At 43.3% G+C, this 18862-nt stretch overlaps 1 protein-coding gene across 3 annotated transcripts in view; it reads left to right on the forward strand.

Annotated features, from left to right (window-relative positions):
* The window catches only part of LOC106560617 (lipoma-preferred partner homolog), a 591662-nt gene that overhangs the window by 271856 nt on the left and 300944 nt on the right, over window positions 1–18862 (forward strand). For all 3 annotated transcript variants that reach the window (XM_045687984.1, XM_045687983.1, XM_045687985.1), the window contains 4 exons: window positions 10114–10383; window positions 11116–11202; window positions 11431–11542; window positions 11818–12005. In XM_045687984.1, the coding sequence (XP_045543940.1) occupies window positions 10114–10383; window positions 11116–11202; window positions 11431–11542; window positions 11818–12005 (657 nt within the window). The remainder of the gene's footprint in view (window positions 1–10113; window positions 10384–11115; window positions 11203–11430; window positions 11543–11817; window positions 12006–18862) is intronic.

Below are 18862 nucleotides of genomic sequence, written 5' to 3' on the forward strand. Positions count from 1 at the left end.
TATCATGTTAAAGAGGATATCTGCAGAGCTAGTATCATGTTAAAGAGGATATCTGTAGAGCTAGTATCATTTTAAAGAGGATATCTGTAGAGCTAGTATCATGTTAAAGAGAATATCTGTAGAGCTAGTATCATTTTAAAAAGGATATCTGTAAGGCTAGTATCATGTTAGAGGATATCTGTAGAGCTAGTATCATGTTAAAGAGGATATCTGTAGAGCTAGTATCATGTTAAAGAGGGATATCTGTAGAGCTAGTATCATGTTAAAGAGGATATATGTAGGTCTATCATGTTAAAGAGGATATCTGTAGCGCTAGTATCATTTTAAAAAGGATATCTGTAGAGCTAGTATCATGTTAAAGAGGATATCTGTAGAGCTAGTGTCATGTTATAGAGGATATCTGTAGAGCTAGTATCATGTTAAAGAGGATATCTGTAGAGCTAGTATCATGTTAAAGAGGATATCTGCAGAGCTAGTATCATGTTAAAGAGGATATCTGTTGAGCTAGTATCATTTTAAAGAGGATATCTGTAGAGCTAGTATCATGTTAAAGAGAATATCTGTAGAGCTAGTATCATTTTAAAAAGGATATCTGTAAGGCTAGTATCATGTTAGAGGATATCTGTAGAGCTAGTATCATGTTAAAGAGGATATCTGTAGAGCTAATATCATGTTAAAGAGGATATCTGTAGAGCTAGTATCATGTTAAAGAGGATATCTGCAGAGCTAGTATCATGTTAAAGAGGATATCTGTAGAGCTAGTATCATTTTAAAGAGGATATCTGTAGAGCTAGTATCATGTTAAAGAGAATATCTGTAGAGCTAGTATCATTTTAAAAAGGATATCTGTAAGGCTAGTATCATGTTAGAGGATATCTGTAGAGCTAGTATCATTTTAAAAAGGATATCTGTAGAGCTAGTATCATTTTAAAAAGGATATCTGTAAGGCTTAAGATGCATCAGGACTTTTCTTCTTTCTGTTTTTATATAATGTGGCAGTGATTTGTGTTTCTGTTTCACAACCACAACGTATGTTTTCCTGGTTCATAATCTCATACCAACCAGGAAGTGTTTCCAACAGACCCCCCCCCCCCAAGCATCTCCCTCTCTCCCTCCTCTCATTATGTCACGTTGATCACCTTCGACATGACACTTCTCAACATCTGTCTGGCTATCCTGAAGTCATTCACCATGATGTGTCCTAAATGGCACTCTTATTTAGGGGAATAGGGTTGCCATTTGGGATGTACGCCTTGGTAACCAGAAGTCATTTACCAGGGTGCCTGTAATTGATGCCATATGGTTGTTAGAGGGCTCATTCCTGTGTGTCCCAATGAAACACTATTCCTAGGGCTCTGGTTAAAAGTAGTGCACTATATAGGGAGTAGGGTTCCATTTGGGACAACTCCACTAAACTGCTTAAACGGGTCGGATTATGGAATGCAGTGCAGAGCAGTGAACTGAATACATGTTGTGTTGGATATGTGTTAGTCACTGAGTGGACAAAACATTAAGAACACCTGCTCTTTCCGTTACATAGACTGACCAGGTGAATGAACCTGGTCTCAGAGCATTTCGTATGATATGTTACAAATTAAAATGTTTATTATATGTTATGAATTTGCAAAACCTACTATATGATATGAATTTGCAAAACCTACAATATGTTATGAATTTGCAAAACCTACAATATGTTATGAATTTGCAAAACATATATGTTCTAGCTAGGTGGCTAACGTTAGCTAGACTATTGGTTAGGGGTTAGGATTAAATTTAGGAGTTAGCTTAAATAGTTAAGGTTAGGGGAATGGTTAGATAACATGTTAAGGAGCTAAAAAGTAGTAAGTATACTGAACAAAAATATAAACACAACATGCAACAATTTCAAAGATTTGACTGAGTTACTGTTCATATGAGGAAATCAGTCAATTGAAATTAATTCATTAGGCCCTAATCTATGGATTTCACACTGTGAATACTGATATGCATCTGTTGGTCACAGATACCTTAAAAAAAAGGTAGGGGGTGTGGATCAGAAAACCAGTCAGTATCTGGTGTGAACAGCATTTGCCTCATGCAGCGCGACACATCTCCTTCACATAGAATTGATCAGGCTGTTGATTGTGGCCAGATTCAATGACTGTGTGAAGTTTCTGGATATTGGCAGGAACTGGAACACGCTGTCATACAAGTCCGTCCAGAGCATCCCAAACATGCTCAATAGGTGACATGTCTGGTCAGTATGCAGGCCATAGAAGAACTGGGCTATTATTAACTTCTAGGAATTGTGTACAGATCCTTGCGTCATGGTGCCGTGCATTATCATGCTGAAACATGAGGTGATGGCGGCAGATGAATGGCACGACAACGGGCCTTAGGATCTCGTCACGGTGTCTCTGTGTATTCAAATTGCCATTGATAAAATGCAATTGTGTTCATTGTCCGTAGCTTATGCCTGCCCCATACCATAACCCCACCTCCACCATGGGGCACTCTGTTCACAACGTTGACATCAGCAAACCTGCTCGCCCAAACAAAGCCATACACGTTGTCCGCCATCTGCCCGGTACAGTTGCAACCAGGATTCATCCATGAAGAACACACTTCTCCAGCGTGCCAGTGGCCATCGAAGGTGAGCATTTGTCCGCTGAAGTTGGTTATGATACCAAACTGCAGTCAAGTCAAGACACTGGTGAGGATGACAAGCATGCAGACGAGCTTCCCTGAGATGGATTCTGACAGTTTGTGCAGAACTTCTTCAGTTTCATCAGCTATCCGGGTAGCTGGTCTCAGATCATCCCGCAGATGATGAAGCCGCATGTGGAGGTCCTGGGCTGGCGTGGTTACATGTGGTCTGCGCTTGTGATGCCTGTTGGACGTACTGCCATATTCTCTAAAACGATGTTGGATGTGGCTTATGGTAGAGGCATGAACATTAAAATCTCTGGCAAAAGCTTTGGTGGACATTCCTGCAGTTAGCATTCCAATTGCACACGCCCTCAAAACTTCAGACATCTGTGGCATTGTGTTGTGTGACAAAACTGCACATTTTAGAGTGGCTTTTTATTGTCCCCACCACAAGGGGCACCTGTGTAATGATCATGCTGTTTAATCAGCTTGTTGATATGCCACACCTGTCAGGTGGATGGATTATCTTGGCATATAATAAATGCTCACTAACAGGAATGTAACCAAATTTGTGCACCAAATTTGAGAGAAATACGTTTTTTGTGTGTATCGACAATGTCTTGGGATCTTTTAGTTTAGTTTATGATACATGGGACCACCTCTTTACATGTTGCGTTTATATTTTTTGTTCAGTGTAGTTGCTAATTAGCTGAAATGCTAAAGTTGTCCGTGATAAGATTCAAACCTTTGGATTGCTAGATATACGCCCCACGCCGACCTACAACCCTACGTTTGTTTTTTACCTTAAGTAACCATCTGTCTTATGTAACTACACCAAATGGAACATATCGTACTATTTCACTGTCCCAGATTTACATGTATTATATTACGTTTCGTCTATGAGACCAGGCTGGGTGAATCTAGGTTAAAGCTATGATCCCTTATTGATGTCACTTGTTACAGTGTAGATGAAGGGGAGGAGTCCATTTAAAGAAGGATTTTTAAGCCTTGTGACAATTGAGACATGGATTGTGTATGTGTGCCATTCAGAGGGTGAATGGGCAAGACACAATATTTAAGTGCCTTTGAACGGGGTATGGTAGTAGGTGCCAGGCATACCGGTTTGTGTCAAGACCTGCAACGCTGCTGGGTTTTTCACCCTCAACACTTTCCTGTGTGTATCAAGAATGCTCCACCACCCAAAGGACATCCAGCCAACTTGACACAACTGTGGGAAGCATTAGAGTCAACATGGGCCAGCATCCTTGTGGAACGCTTTTGACACTTTGTTGTAGAGTCCATGACCCGACGAATTAAGGCTGTTCTGAGGGTAAAAGGAGGAGAGGGGGGGTAGAACTCAATTAGGAAGGTGTTCCCAATATTTGGTATACTGAGTGTATAACTTAAGACAGTGAAGACACAGATAAGTTTTTGACATGTGTTACATAAAGTTTAACAGACTTCCAGACAAGAACAGTTGATTGATGTTTTATTTAGGCCAGTTATTATAGTGATGTGGTGTCTGCGTTTTGATTAGATTAGTTTGATTGTCTGAACATCATAACCTAGTGTCCTCATGTTTTATTTTTGTATTTATTTTTTTATTTCACCTTTATTTAACCAGGTAGGCAAGTTGAGAGCAAGTTCTCATTTACAATTGCGACCTGGCCAAGACAAAGCAAAGCAGTTCGACACATACAACAACACAGAGTTACACATGGAGTAAAACAAGCATACAGTCAATAATACAGTAGAAAAATAAGTCTATATACAATGTGAGCAAATGAGGTGAGATAAGGGAGGAAAAGGCAAAAAAGGCCATGGTGGCAAAGTAAATACAATATAGCAAGTAAAACACTGGAATGGTAGATTTGTAGTGGAAGAAAGTGCAAAGTAGAAATATAAATAATGGGGTGCGAAGGAGCAAAATAAATAAATACAGTAGGGGAAGAGGTAGTTGTTTGGGCTAAATTATAGATGGGCTATGTACAGGTGCAGTGATCTGTGAGCTGCTCTGACAGCTGGTGCTTAAAGCTAGTGAGGGAGATAAGTGTTTCCAGTTTCAGAGATTTTTGTAGTTCGTTCCAGTCATTTGCAGCGGAGAACTGGAAGGAGAGATGGCCAAAGGAGGAATTGGCTTTGGGGGTGACCAGAGAGATATACCTGCTGGAGCGCGTGCTACAGGTGGGTGCTGCTATGGTGACCAGTGAGCTGAGATAAGGGGGGACTTAACCTAGCAGGGTCTTGTAGATGACCTGGAGCCAGTGGGTTTGGCGACGAGTATGAAGCGAGGGCCAGCCAACGAGAGCGTACAGGTCGCAGTGGTGGGTAGTATATGGGGCTTTGGTGACAAAACGGATGGCACTGTGATAGACTGCATCCAGTTGATTAAGTAGGGTGTTGGAGGCTATTTTGTAAATGACATCGCCGAAGTCGAGGATCGGTAGGATGGTCAGTTTTACGAGGGTATGTTTGGCAGCATGAGTGAAGAATGCTTTGTTGCGAAATTGGAAGCCAATTCTAGATTTAACTTTGGATTGGAGATGTTTGATGTGAGTCTGGAAGGAGAGCTTACAGTCTAACCAGACACCCAGGTATTTGTAGTTGTCCACATATTCTAAGTCAGAACCGTCCAGAGTAGTGATGCTGGACGGGCGGGCAGGTGCAGGCAGCGATTGGTTGAATAGCATGCATTTAGTTTTACTTGTATTTAAGAGCAGTTGGAGGCCACGGAAGGATAGTTGTATGGCATTGAAGCTCGTCTGGAGGGTTGTTAACACAGTGTCCAAAGAAGGGCCAGAGGTATACACAGTGGTGTTGTCTGCGTAGAGGTGGATCAGAGACTCACCAGCAGCAAGAGCGACATCATTGATGTATACCGAGAAAAGAGTTGGCCCAAGAATTGAACCCTGTGGCACCCCCATAGAGACTGCCAGAGGCCCGGACAACAGGCCCTCTGATTTGACACACTGAACTCTATCAGAGTAGTAGAGAGAATCAGGCGAGGCAATCATTTGAGAAACCAAGGCAATTGAGTCTGCCGATGAGGATGTGGTGAGTGACAGAGTCGAAAGCCTTGGCAGGGTCAATGAATACGGCAGCACATTATTGTTTCTTATCGATGGCGGTTACGATATCGTTTAGGACCTTGAGCGCGGCTGAGGTGCACCCATGACCAGCTCTGAAACCAGATTGCATAGCGGAGAAGGTGTGGTGGGATTCGAAATGGTCGGTAATCTGTTTGTTGACTTGGCTTTCGAAGACCTTAGGAAGGTGGGATAGGATAGATATAGGTTTGTAGCAGTTTGGGTCAAGAGTGCCCCCCCCCCCTTTGAAGAGGGGGATGACCGCAGCTGCTTTCCAATCTTTGGGAATCTCAGACAACACGAAAGAGAGGTTGAACAGGCTAGTAATAGGGGTTGCAACAATTTGGGCAGATAATTTTAGAAAGAAAGGGTCCAGATTGTCTAGCCTGGCTGATTTGTAGGGATCCATATTTTGCAGATCTTTCAGAACATCAGCTGTCTGGATTTGGGAAAAGGAGAAATGGGGAAGGCTTGGGCGAGTAGCTGTGGGGGGTGCAGTGCTGTTGACCGCGGTAGGGGTAGCCAGGTGGAAAGCATGGCCAGCCGTAGAGAAGTGCTTATTGAAATTCTCAATTATAGTGGATATATCGGAGGTGACAGAGTTTTCTATCCTCAGTGCAGTGGGCAGCTGGGAGGAGGTGTTCTTATTCTCCATGAGTACAGTTGCACTTCAGTTTTTTCATGTTTTAGAGTATTTTTTATTTTAAATCATTATTTACATGTGACCTTGCTTGTTGGCAGGAATAGCCAAGTAGCACATCATTAACATTTTCCACTGTAGAACGAACAAGCTCTTCTACAGATTGTATCCTGTTCCCAGTTTCATCATCTGTTCTCTTAATCTACCTGGTGGAACATTCACCATGACGATGAAATTATTTTTGAGAGCTCCCATTTGCATTTTTCCAGGTCTCCACGGAGTCAATGTGAGGTTCTAGGGCCTTTTATAGATAAATGTAATAATCTAAGGTATTTAAAAACCATGAAACATTTAAATAAGTCTCATTTCAGTTTCTGAAGGATATAATTGAGATGTTGTCACTCTCCGTACAGACAGACACGTTAGTAAATAAACATCAGCAGCACTAATCAGTAAAACAGAAATCAGGGTTGACAGCGTGATGTATTTTCATGTGCCCTTTAGGGGTCATTCAACTCCTCTCCCCTCTCCTCCTTTCTTCTCTCCTCCTCTCTACTCTCCTCTATTCTCCTCTCCCATCTCTTCTCTCCTCTCCTCCTCTCCCCTTTCCTCTCCCCTCTACTCTCTCCTCTCCTCCTCTCGTCGCCTCTCCCCTCTCCTCTCGTCTCCTTCTCTCTACTCTCCTCTCGTCTCCTCTCCCCCTCCTCTCATCTCCTCTCCTTTCTTCTCTCCTCTATTCTCCTCCTCTCTACTCTCCTCTCGTCTCCTCTCCCATCTCATCCTCTCCTCTCTCCTCTCCTCCTCTACTCTCCTCTTGTCTCCTCTCCCCTTTCCTCGTCTCCTCTCCTCCTCTCCCCTCGCCTCCTCTCTACTCTCCTGTCCTCCTCTCTACTCTCCTTTTGTCTCCTCTCCCCTCCCCTCCTCTCTACTCTCGTCTTGTCTCTCCCCTCCTCTCCCCTCTTCCCTCCTCTCCTCTCCTCTGTACTCTCCACTTGTCTCCTCTCTCCTCTCGTCTCCTTTTCCTCCTCTCTACTCTCCTCTTGTCTCCTCTTCCCTCTCCTCTCCTCCTCTCTCATCTCCTCTCCTCCTCTCCGCTCTCCTCCTCTCCTCTCTACTCTCCTCTTCTCCTCTCTACTCTCCTTTCGTCTCCTCTCCCCTCTCCCCCTCTCCTCCTCTCTACTCTCGTCTCGTCTCTCCTCTCCTCTCCCCTCTCAAATCAAATCAAATTTATTTTTATATAGCCCTTCGTACATCAGCTGATATTCTCAAAGTGCTGGACAGAAACCCAGCCTAAAACCCCAAACAGCAAGCAAAGCATGTGAAAGAAGCACGGTGGCTAGGAAAAACTCCTCCTCTCCTCTCTACTCTCCTCCTCTCCTCTCTACTCTCCTCTCCTCCTCTCTACTCTCCTCTCGTCTCCTCTCCTCCTCTCTACTCTCCTCTCGTCTCCTCTCCTCCTCTCTACTCTCCTTTCGTCTCCTCTCCCCTCTCCTCCTCTCTACTCTCATCTCGTCTCTCCCCTCCTCTCCCCTTTCCTCTCCTCTGTACTCTCCTCTTGTCTCCTCTCTCCTCTCTACTCTCCTCTCCTCCGCTCTACTCTCCTCTACTTTCCTCTCCTCCTCTCTACTCTCCTCTCGTCTCCTCTCCTCCTCTCTACTCTCCTCTCGTCTCCTCTCCTCCTCGCTACTCTCCTCTCGTCTCCTCTACCCTCCTCTCTACTCTCCTCTCGTCTCCTCTACCCTCCTCTCCTCTCTCCTCTCGTCTCCTCTCCACTCCTGTCCCCTCTCCTCTGTTTGGAGTTGGGTTAGTTTCATTTTCATTGACATGTTAGAAATGTATCTCCGTTATTATGGAGAGTCTACTGTCTCTTATCTGGATGTCCACACAACTGAGGGAAGCATTGGAGTCAACATGGGCCAGCATCCCTGTGGAACGCTTTTGACAGCCCTGACGAATTGAGGCTGTTCTGAGGGCAAAAGAGGGTGCAACTCAATATTAGGAATGTGTTCTTAATGTTTGGTACAATGCTTGTGTTGTCACCCACTTTCATGACCAACATTGTCTGTGGTTTTAATTCAGGATGGAACATGTAAAACTGCAGCAACATTGATTCTCTGTTATTCCCACCCTCGAGCACCAACCTAGTACACCATCCAAGGTTAATGACAAAACCATTTTTAGGTTGGCTGACTATCAGACACTGATTATTTCAACACTGGTTGTAGATGACTATGTTTAGTTGTGTTTGAAATTGATATGAAATCGAAAAATATACTCAATTGACTAAAATGGAAGGCACTGCAAATCACCACACCCATACTTATTACATTGAAGGATATAATACTGTACAGCCTATGTTTAGGCCCTCTCATTCTAGTGTGATACACACAGCCTATGTAACCAAATCAACAGCACTCGGCTTGAAAAAAGCTCATTGAAAAAACATAGAAATTGTTCACTCTGAGTCTGTCAGTGCTGTTGAGACATGTTCTGCAGCCAATACATATAACCGGTGATATATCACCTCCTGTGCCGATTCAGAGCCCGTTGTGGCTGTTTCCCTCCTGCCCAAAGATCACAACAAATATCTGAGATTTAGCAGGTCTCCTCCCCAGCCTGTTAAGAGTCCTGTAGCGTTGCCAAAACACCGTCGTGATGTCCTCTCTGCCCAACAATTTATCCCCTCGTTCCTTCCCTGCTACCGTGCTTTATTAACCCTGGTTTATGGAGGGAGGGATGGGACCAGGACATTATTAACCCTAGTTTATGGATGGAGGGAGGCGACCAGGACAGTATTAATCCTGGTTTATGGATGGAGGGATGGGACCAGGACAGTATTAACCCTAGTTTATGGATGGAGGGAGGCGACCAGGACAGTATTAATCCTGGTTTATGGATGGAGGGATAGGACCAGGACAGTATTAACCCTGGTTTATGGATGGAGGGAGGCGACCAGGACAGTGTTAACCCTAGTTTATGGATGGAGGGAGGCGACCAGGACAGTATTAACCCTAGTTTATGGATGGAGGGATGGGACCAGGACAGTATTAACCCTGGTTTATGGATGGAGGGAGGCGACCAGGACAGTGTTAACCCTAGTTTATGGATGGAGGGATGGGACCAGGACAGTATTAACCCTGGTTTATTGATGGAGGGATGGGACCAGGATAGTCATGTATTAACCCTAGTTTAGGGGTTAAAGTAGTGCACTACCCTATGTTACCTGGTCTATAGTAGTACACTACCCTATGGGCCCTGGTCTATAGTATGACACTACCCTGGTCTATAGTAGTACACTACCCTATAGTACCTGGTCTAAAGTAGTGCACTACATAAGGAAAAGGGTGCAATTTGAGACGCAGGCCTAGATAACCTGGAGATGCATGTGGAGGAAGCAGGCAGGGTTGTTACTTGACTGAGTCATAGTATCTTTTAGTGTGTCCAGATGATGCTCCGCCCTAGCCTTTTAACAGAGCTTCATCACAGCCTGCTAAGTGACTGAGCTATATGCAGAACACGTCTTCAGGACGTAAAAGCTAAATAATCTGTTCTCTCTGAGTTCTTAAGATCAAAAGATTTGATTAGATAGAAAGAATAACTACATTTTTGTTTTTCCTTTGCAGGAACTTCATTTGTGACTGGAGTGAGACAAGACAGTGATGTTGTAATATTTTACATCTATATTTGATGGTAGATAAACAGAGACTCTTGTGTTCTGCAGAGGATTCAAAACTCGACTATTATCGTTTTGTTTTACAGAACTCTGAAACTCTTCCATCTGTGACCAGTCCCAATGCACCGGTCACCGGCTACAAGCGTATGGTCATCCCGACTCAGCCTCCTCTGACAGCCACTAAGAAGTCCACTCCCAAGGCCGGGGCCCCAGGTGGAACACTGCCCCGGCCCCAGGCGGAGCATTCCTCCTCTGCCTCCCCAGTGGCCAGGCCTCAGTTCCATATGCTGCCTCAGCCAGTCCCAGCCAACTACGCCACAGCCTCCACCCCCAGCCAGCCTACCTTCAACGTACAGGTACACAATCCTGACTGGTACTTATACCCTGTTGTTGTGCCCTTGAGCAAGGAACTACACTGAAAGGGATACATCCGGATTTTGCCAATGATGTCCTGTATCTACTTCCCCAAAGTCAGATGAACTTGTGGATACCATTTGTATGTCTCTGTGTCCAGTATGAAGGAAGCTAGAGGTAGTTTCTTGAGCCAATGCTAACTAGCGTTACCCATAGACTTCCAGTCATTGCGCTATCTGCTAACTAGCGTTACCCATAGACATCCAGTCATTGCGCTATCTGCTAACTAGCGTTAGCGCAATGACTGGAAGTCTATGGGTATCTGCTAACTAGCGTTAGCGCAATGACTGGAAGTCTATGGGTATCTGCTAACTAGCGTTAGCGCAGTGACTGGAAGTCTATGGCTATCTGCTAACATGTTAGATAAGGGGCCTCATTGCCAAAATCCCCAAGTATCGCTTTAACCCCTTAAACTGTTCCAAGGGGCGCTGATAATTTCCTTCAACCTGTGTGTGTGCGTGTGTGTGTGCGTGTGTGTGTGTGTATGTATATGTGTGTGTGTGCCTGTGGGGGTTGGTAAAAAGACACATTCCAGTTGTATCCCAAATGGCACCATGTTCCCTTCGTAGTACACTACTATTCACCAGAGCCATATGTGGAATAGGTTGCTATTTGAGACAGAACCAGTGCCTCTGTGACCACTGAAAATAAAATCATTATCTTCTTCTCCCCAGGTGAGGTCTGCCCAACCTGGGCCTCAGCACCAGTCCCCAGGACCCCCCCAGCAGTTTGCCCAGCAGCCTATCCGGAGCCCAGCCCAGGTCCAGTACATGCCTTCTTCGTGTTCTTCTTCTTTTTACGTTAAAGACAGGGACATTCCACTCCTTGTTCGTGTTTGTTGATGTTTATGCTTTATTATTGACAGCTAGGAAACGGGAATGGGATGAGAGAAAGTAGGAAGAGAGGAAAGGCTTGAACCTTGATCTTCGATGGGGAAGGAGATGTACTAGAGCTGGGAGTGTTAACCATTTGAGCACATCTCTTCACAGGTCCAGTACATGTCTGCTCAGCCACGAGGCCCTGACTTGGCCTACGGGCCCCCTCAGCCAGGCTTCGCCCCTCAGCCAGGCTTTGCCCCTCAGCCAGGCTCTGCACCACAAGGTGTCTTATTCTACCTGACTTTGCACTTCTACCATGTTCCATTTCATGACATGTTATCTAAAATGACTTGACAACCTGTTTCCAATACATTTTAAATGTATTTAGAAACTAGTAAAATGCACCAAACAAGTTTTTCTGGTGTTTGTGAAAACGAAGACAAGTAGAATCCATTTTTATTGTTACAATTAAGTTTGTGCTAAAAATGTCATGTGTTATTGGTGTAATTACTGTGTTTGTCAACACATTTTGAATATGTACATGACGTTTTGTGGTAGGGTACCCAGAGCAGGCCTACCCTGGACCAGGAGGGTACGGAGGAGGACCAGGAAACACCTGGAAACCCCAGCCTAGCTATACTGCTGCTCCTACCCAGCAGGGCTACCCACAACCTGTCCCTAAGAAGACCTACATCACAGACCCTCCTGCCAGCCTGGGTCCTCCTGCACACCTCGCCCCGCAGAAGGTAAGAACTGAGCCCTGTGGCTTTATACCCTGGGATGGACATGCAGGATATTGGGTACTGGCCAGTGGAGCTGGTAGACAGTGATTTCTGCTGGTTAAGTGTAAAATTCGGGTCGAAAATCTGTGCCTATCGCAGGGCGGTGTCTGAGGCCAAAGTTGATTGATATTTACTACAGATACATGTCCCTCGGGTTGAGAATAACTCATACGTGTTACTCATACGTAAGACCTCACAGAGACACCTTCATACATGTTACAGTAGTAAGGCCTCACAGAGACACCTTCACACATGTTACAGTAGTAAGGCCTCACAGAGACACCTTCACACATGTTACAGTAGTAAGGCCTCACAGAGACACCTTCACACATGTTACAGTAGTAAGGCCTCACAGAGACACCTTCACACATGTTACAGTAGTAAGACCTCACAGAGACACCTCACACATGTTACAGTAGTAAGACCTCACAGAGACACCTTCACACATGTTACACATGTTACAGTAAGACCTCACAGAGACACTGTAATACATGGTAAGACCTCCTCGCGGCTTTGAAGCCGTATGAAACGAATGCAACAAAATAAAAAAAGTTGTGAGATATGTGAAATCATCTTTAATATTCATCCATCCACATTAGTAACACTATAGGTTTACAGCAGCTGGAGTGATGTGGTCCAGATTAGTAACCTTTACAGCAGCTGGAGTGATGTGGTCCAGATTAGTAACCTTTACAGCAGCTGGAGTGATGTGGTCCAGATTAGTAACCTTTACAGCAGCTGGACTGATGTGGTCCAGATTAGTAACCTTTACAGCAGCTGGACTGATGTGGTCCAGATTAGTAACCTTTACAGCAGCTGGAGTGATGTGGTCCAGATTAGTAACCTTTACAGCAGCTGGAGTGATGTGGTCCAGATTAGTAACCTTAACAGCAGCTGGAGTGATGTGGTCCAGATTAGTAACCTGTACAGCAGCTGGAGTGATGTGGTCCAGATTAGTAACCTTTACAGCAGCTGGAGAGATGTGGTCCAGATTAGTAACCTTTACAGCAGCTGGAGTGATGTGGTCCAGATTAGTAACCTTTACAGCAGCTCGAGGGATGTGGTCCAGATTAGTAACCTTTACAGCAGCTGGACTGATGTGGTCCAGATTAGTAACCTTTACAGCAGCTGGAGTGATGTGGTCCAGATTAGTAACCTTTACAGCAGCTAGAGAGATGTGGTCCAGATTAGTAACCTTTACAGCAGCTGGACTGATGTGGTCCAGATTAGTAACCTTTACAGCAGCTGGAGTGATGTGGTCCAGATTAGTAACCTTTACAGCAGCTGGAGTGATGTGGTCCAGATTAGTAACCTTTACAGCAGCTGGAGAGATGTGGTCCAGATTAGTAACCTTTACAGCAGCTGGAGAGATGTGGTCTAGATTAGTAACCTTTACTGCAGATGGAGAGATGTGGTCCAGATTATTCCAGTGTTACTATACCACAGCTGTAAGGATCAGTTAGGGTTAGGCTGCATATGAAATAGCACCCTGTTTCCTAAAGCATGTTCCATAGGGCTCTGGTCATGTACATGTAGGGAATAGAGTGCCATTTGAGATTTAACCTTATCCTCACTCAGAATAGTTCTACCTCAGAAACAGCTATTGTAGTCTCAAGACACACACTCACACACACACACACACACACACCTCACGCACACACACATGCGCAGACACACTCACTCACACACACTCACACACACACACCTCTCTCACACACACACACCTCACACACACACACACTTCACACACACACAGCTGTCGACAGTCTCTGGAAAGTACTAGGCCCCCTTGAGTTTCCATTAATTCAAGGATTTTATGCTACTTCCACAAATACAAACAGCTCCACCAAAACAGTCAGGTCTAGCCTTTGGGCATTACTCATCAAGGACTGTATTTTACTAAATACAAATTAGATACCACATTCATTGCAGCAAGCATCTTTATGTATAATTTTTTTAAATTATGTTCAAAACAAGCATCTTTATGTATTCATTTAAAAAAAAAGAAAAAACATTTTGATTCAAAACAAAAGTCTACATATTGCTTTAGAGGGCTGCTCAGTTCTCCCAGTGTGGTGCATCATGAATACAAAAGGTTCAGTTTGCTAGATTTATATAAAATAAAATATCTCTACTATGTTGTCCCTCTTGATAATCATTATTCACTGTAGCAAAAACAGCAAGAATAGAAATTCAACATCTAAAAAAAAATATAGTTTGGGGTCACTTAGAAATGTCCTTGTTTTTTAAAGGAAAAACACATTTTTTGTCCATTAAAATAATACAGTGTAGACATGGTTAATGTTGTAAATGACGATTGTAGCCGCAAACGGACGTTTTATTTTATTTTTATTTTTTTAATGGAATATCTACATAGGCGTTCAGAGGCCCATTATCAGCAACCATCACTCCTGTGTTCCAATGGCACATTGTGTTAGTTAATCCAAGTTTATCATTTTAAAAGGCTAATTGATCATTAGAAAACCCTTTTGCAATTATGTTAGCACAGTTGAAAACTGTTGTCCTGATTAAAGAAGCAATAAAACTGGCCTTCTTTAGACTAGTTGAGTATCTGGAACATCAACATTTGAAACTGAAGATCTCGTACAACGCTGTGTACTACTCTCTTCACAGAAAAGCGCAAACTGGCTCTAACCAGAATAGAAAGAGGAGTGGGTGGCCCCAGTGCACAACTGAGCAAGAGGACAAGTACATTAGAGTGTCTAGTTTGAGAAACAGACGCCTCACAAGTCCTCAACTGGCAGCTTCATTAAATAGTACCCGCAAAACACAAGTCTCAACGTCTAGGCAGCATCCAAACTTTTGAACTTAACGAACATTAAAGCCTGGAATCAATCTCTGGAAGCCTCATATATTCCTATATGTTAATACTAGATCTCATGTAAAATCTTAGGAAAGACAAACGTACAGTTGAAGTCGGAAGTTTACATACACTTAGGTTGGAGTAATTAAAACTAGTTTTTCAACCACTCCACAAATTTCTTGTAAACAAACTATAGTTTCGGCAAGTCGGTTAGAACATCTACTTTGTGCATGACACAAGTAACTTTTCCAACAATTGTTTACATACAGATTATTTCACTTATAATTCACTGTATTGCATTTGCAGTGGGTCAGAAGTTTACATACACTAAGTTGACTGTGCCTTTAAACAGCTTGGAAAATTCCAGAAAATTAGGTCATGGTTTTAGAAGCTTCTGATAGGCTAATTGACATCATTTGAGTTAGTTGGAGGTGTACCTGTCGATGTATTTCAAGGCGTACCTTCAAACTCAGTGCCTCTTTGCTTGACATCATGGGGAAATCAAAAGAAATCTGCCAAGACCTCAGAAAAAAAGAATTGTAGACCTCCACAAGTCTGGTTCATCCTTGGGAGCAATTTCCAAACGCCTAAAGGTACCACGTTCATCTGTACAAACAATAGTATGCAAGTATAAACACCATGGGACCACGCAGCCGTCATACCACTCAGGAAGGAGACGCGTTCTGTCTCCTAGAGATGGACATACTTTAGTGCGAAAAGTGCAAATCAATCCCAGAACAACAGCAAAGGACCTTGTGAAGATGCTGGAGGAAACAGGTACAAAAGTATCTATATCCACAATAAAACGAGTCCTATATCGACATAACCTGAAAGGCCGCTCAGCAAGGAAGAAGCCACTGCTCCAAAACCGCCATTAAAAAGCCTGACTACGGTTTGCAACTGCACATGGGGACAAAGATCGTACTTTTTGGAGAAATGTTCTCTGGTCTGATGAAACAAAAATAGAACTGTTTGGCCATAATGACCATCGTTATGTTTGGAGGAATAGGGGGAGGCTTGCAAGCCAGAGAACACCATCCCAAACGGGAAGCATGGGGGTGGCAGCATGATGTTGTGAGGGTACTTTGCTGCAGGAGGGACTGGTGCACTTCACAAAATAGATGGCATCATGACAAAGGAAAATTATGTGGATGTGTTGAAGCGACACACTTCAAGATAGAAAGTTAAAGATTGGTTGCAAATACTTCCAAAGTTGTGGCAAAATGGCTGAAGGACAACAAAGTCAAGGTATTTGAGTGGCCATCACAAAGCCCTGACCTCAATCCTATAGAAAATGTGGTTACTCCCTGTTTTACATGATTTTATTATATCTCCACAAACCGTTATATCGGTTGACTTAAGGGACAGACAATATGATATACAATATAATGATTCTGCTGGGGAACATTTTCATAAAAAAAAATAAAAAAATGTTAGTATTAGATTCTTTCAAAAATAACTGTCAAATACTATTATACACTAGAAGGATTGACTGCAAAAGAAAGTGTGAGTTGTCAAGATATTACCGGTAAGTGGAACCAAATAACATGTGGAGAGTGATGGTTTCCTAGATGAAGGAAAGGTGCTCCTGATTGCCAGAATGGTTGGTTCTTTAGTTGTGTTTGTTCCAGTTGGGGGGTTTTTTTTGGGGGGGGGTTGTATGTATTTCCTGTTTGCTTGGGCTGAAGAGGGTGTTCTGGAGGACCATGAAACCTTTAGCTCCCACTTCCCTATTGCCGGATGGTTATTTGTAACAGCTGTCGATGGTATTACACGATTGAAGGAAAAAAAAAAAAAAAGAGAAGGAAATAAAAAAAATAAAAAAAATATAAAAGACAAAAAAATAATAATAAACATTTTAATTATATAAATAGTTTAGTTCCCCAAATGTTGTGGTGGGTTTAAATTAAGTAAATAGAAATAAGTTACTGGACTGATACAGTATAGCGACATGACGCACGCACACACACACACACACACACACACACACACACACACAGCTCCAACTAGGACGTAAAACCAAAAAGACAGTGAGTGACTTAGCGGTGACCCATCTTCAGCTTGATCTTCCCTGCTCTCGTCCCTCGCCCCAACCCAGCGTTATTAAACAGTTTCTGATCTTCCCTGCTCTCGCCCCTCGCCCCAACCCAGCGTTATTAAACAGTTTCTGATCTTCCCTGCTCTCGTCCCTCGCCCCAACCCAGCGTTATTAAACAGTTTCTGATCTTCCCTGCTCTCTTCCCTCGCCCCAACCCATCGTTATTAAACAGTTTCCACCCTTTTAGCTTAGTCTAATCTGTTTTTCTGTTTATTTTCCGCTGCAACAGCTACCAATGCTTTCACGCCCTAATGACGTCAAAATAAAACAGAAATATGATATAAAAGCCAGATTAGTGGGAAAGCTAAATCTGTCAACTTCGCCTTTATCATGGCCCAATCTGGTTGACCCCATGCCATGACATTTCCATAACCTTCCCCTTAACCATACAGTGCTGCTAAATCTACTTATCAGAGACTTAATTAATGTTCATCTGTCGGTGTAAATAAAATCCACATTTCAGACCATGTATAGATTGGTTCAATCAAAAAATATGATTTATTATAATTGTAAAACATTTATATTATGACATCGCTCACCAGTTAATCAGCATTTTTATTTATGTTACAGAGATCCAGTGTTTCCTCAACAAACAAAAAATATATAATAATAATAATAATAATGTTTTTATGTCGTAGCTCGATTCTGGTGTCTTTTTAAAAGAACATTCTACTCCAAAATAAAATGATGCTGACTCCATCTAAATTATAATTTCCAACTCCAGAAATGTTCACCTCTTGACAAGAGCCCAATAACATATTGGTAAATGATTAGCGATAAGCATTATTGGGGCGGCAGGGTAGCCTAGTGGTTAGAGCGTTGGACTAGTAACCGAAAGGTTGCAAGTTCAAATCCCTGAGCTGACAAGGTACAAATCTGTCGTTCTGCACCCTGAACAAGGCAAGTTAACCGCCATTGAAAATAAGAATTTGTTCATAAACTGACTTGCCTAGTTACATAAATATCACCTGCAGCCAAACTGATACAGCATAGTGGATATAATTAAATGAAGCATGGGGTTATCTATCTGCATTTACACTATTGGGCTAATCATTAGCTAGATCCCAAATGTGATATTTTCTAACTAGCTGTGGCTAGCTATTGATACATGTTATGCATAAACACACTAAATATAGGCCTGTAGGCCTTCATGTTAGGGTAACTTGGGGTAAACCACCACACCCGGGGTAAAACGCCCCCTGCCTGTACATCTCAACAGTATCCCTGGTTGCCACTACTCTCGCTCAACTAAAAAATGTAATCTGTCTCATCACATTTAGCTTCAGTCGCCCCCTATGCCGTGGCACAGCGCCACAGTTTAATTACTACAGCGGAAACACTGAAGACATCACCACGTAGTTTGGGCGTATTCATGAAAAACTCAGTGTCATTAGAATAACTCTGATTGGCTGGACTGTCCCGTTTCTCTCATTCCATTGGTGGGAATGACCCGTTATGGTCTTTCCGTTGGCTGGTTGGTGCGATGTGAAGGGTGTGTGTGTGTGTGTGTGTGTGTGTGTGTGTGTGTGTGTGTGTGTGTGTGTGTGTGTGAGAGCGAGAGAGATGGAGGCTTTTCACGTCACCAGAGCTTAAGGACATATAATTACTCTGATCCTCCCAGTCTGACTTTGATCTCTATTGTAGAAGAAACATTCAGAGATTTCATGGCTGCTGGTTAATATCTACTCTGTCTTTTCTCCGTCTTTCCCTTAAATTGGACTGAGGCTAAGCTGGAGGATGGCTTGTATTAGCGCTGAGCTAGAGTGACATTTGACAGTGAAGGGAGAGATTATGTTGAACTGTTCAACCCCTAGCTACTAACCCCAGGTCCATCTGGAGGAGACTATAGACCCCTAGCTACTGACCCCAGTTCCATCTGGAGGAGACTATAGACCCCTA

The sequence above is a fragment of the Salmo salar genome, chromosome ssa10 (assembly GCF_905237065.1).
Source record: "Salmo salar chromosome ssa10, Ssal_v3.1, whole genome shotgun sequence".
Classification (NCBI taxonomy): Eukaryota; Metazoa; Chordata; class Actinopteri; order Salmoniformes; family Salmonidae; genus Salmo; species Salmo salar.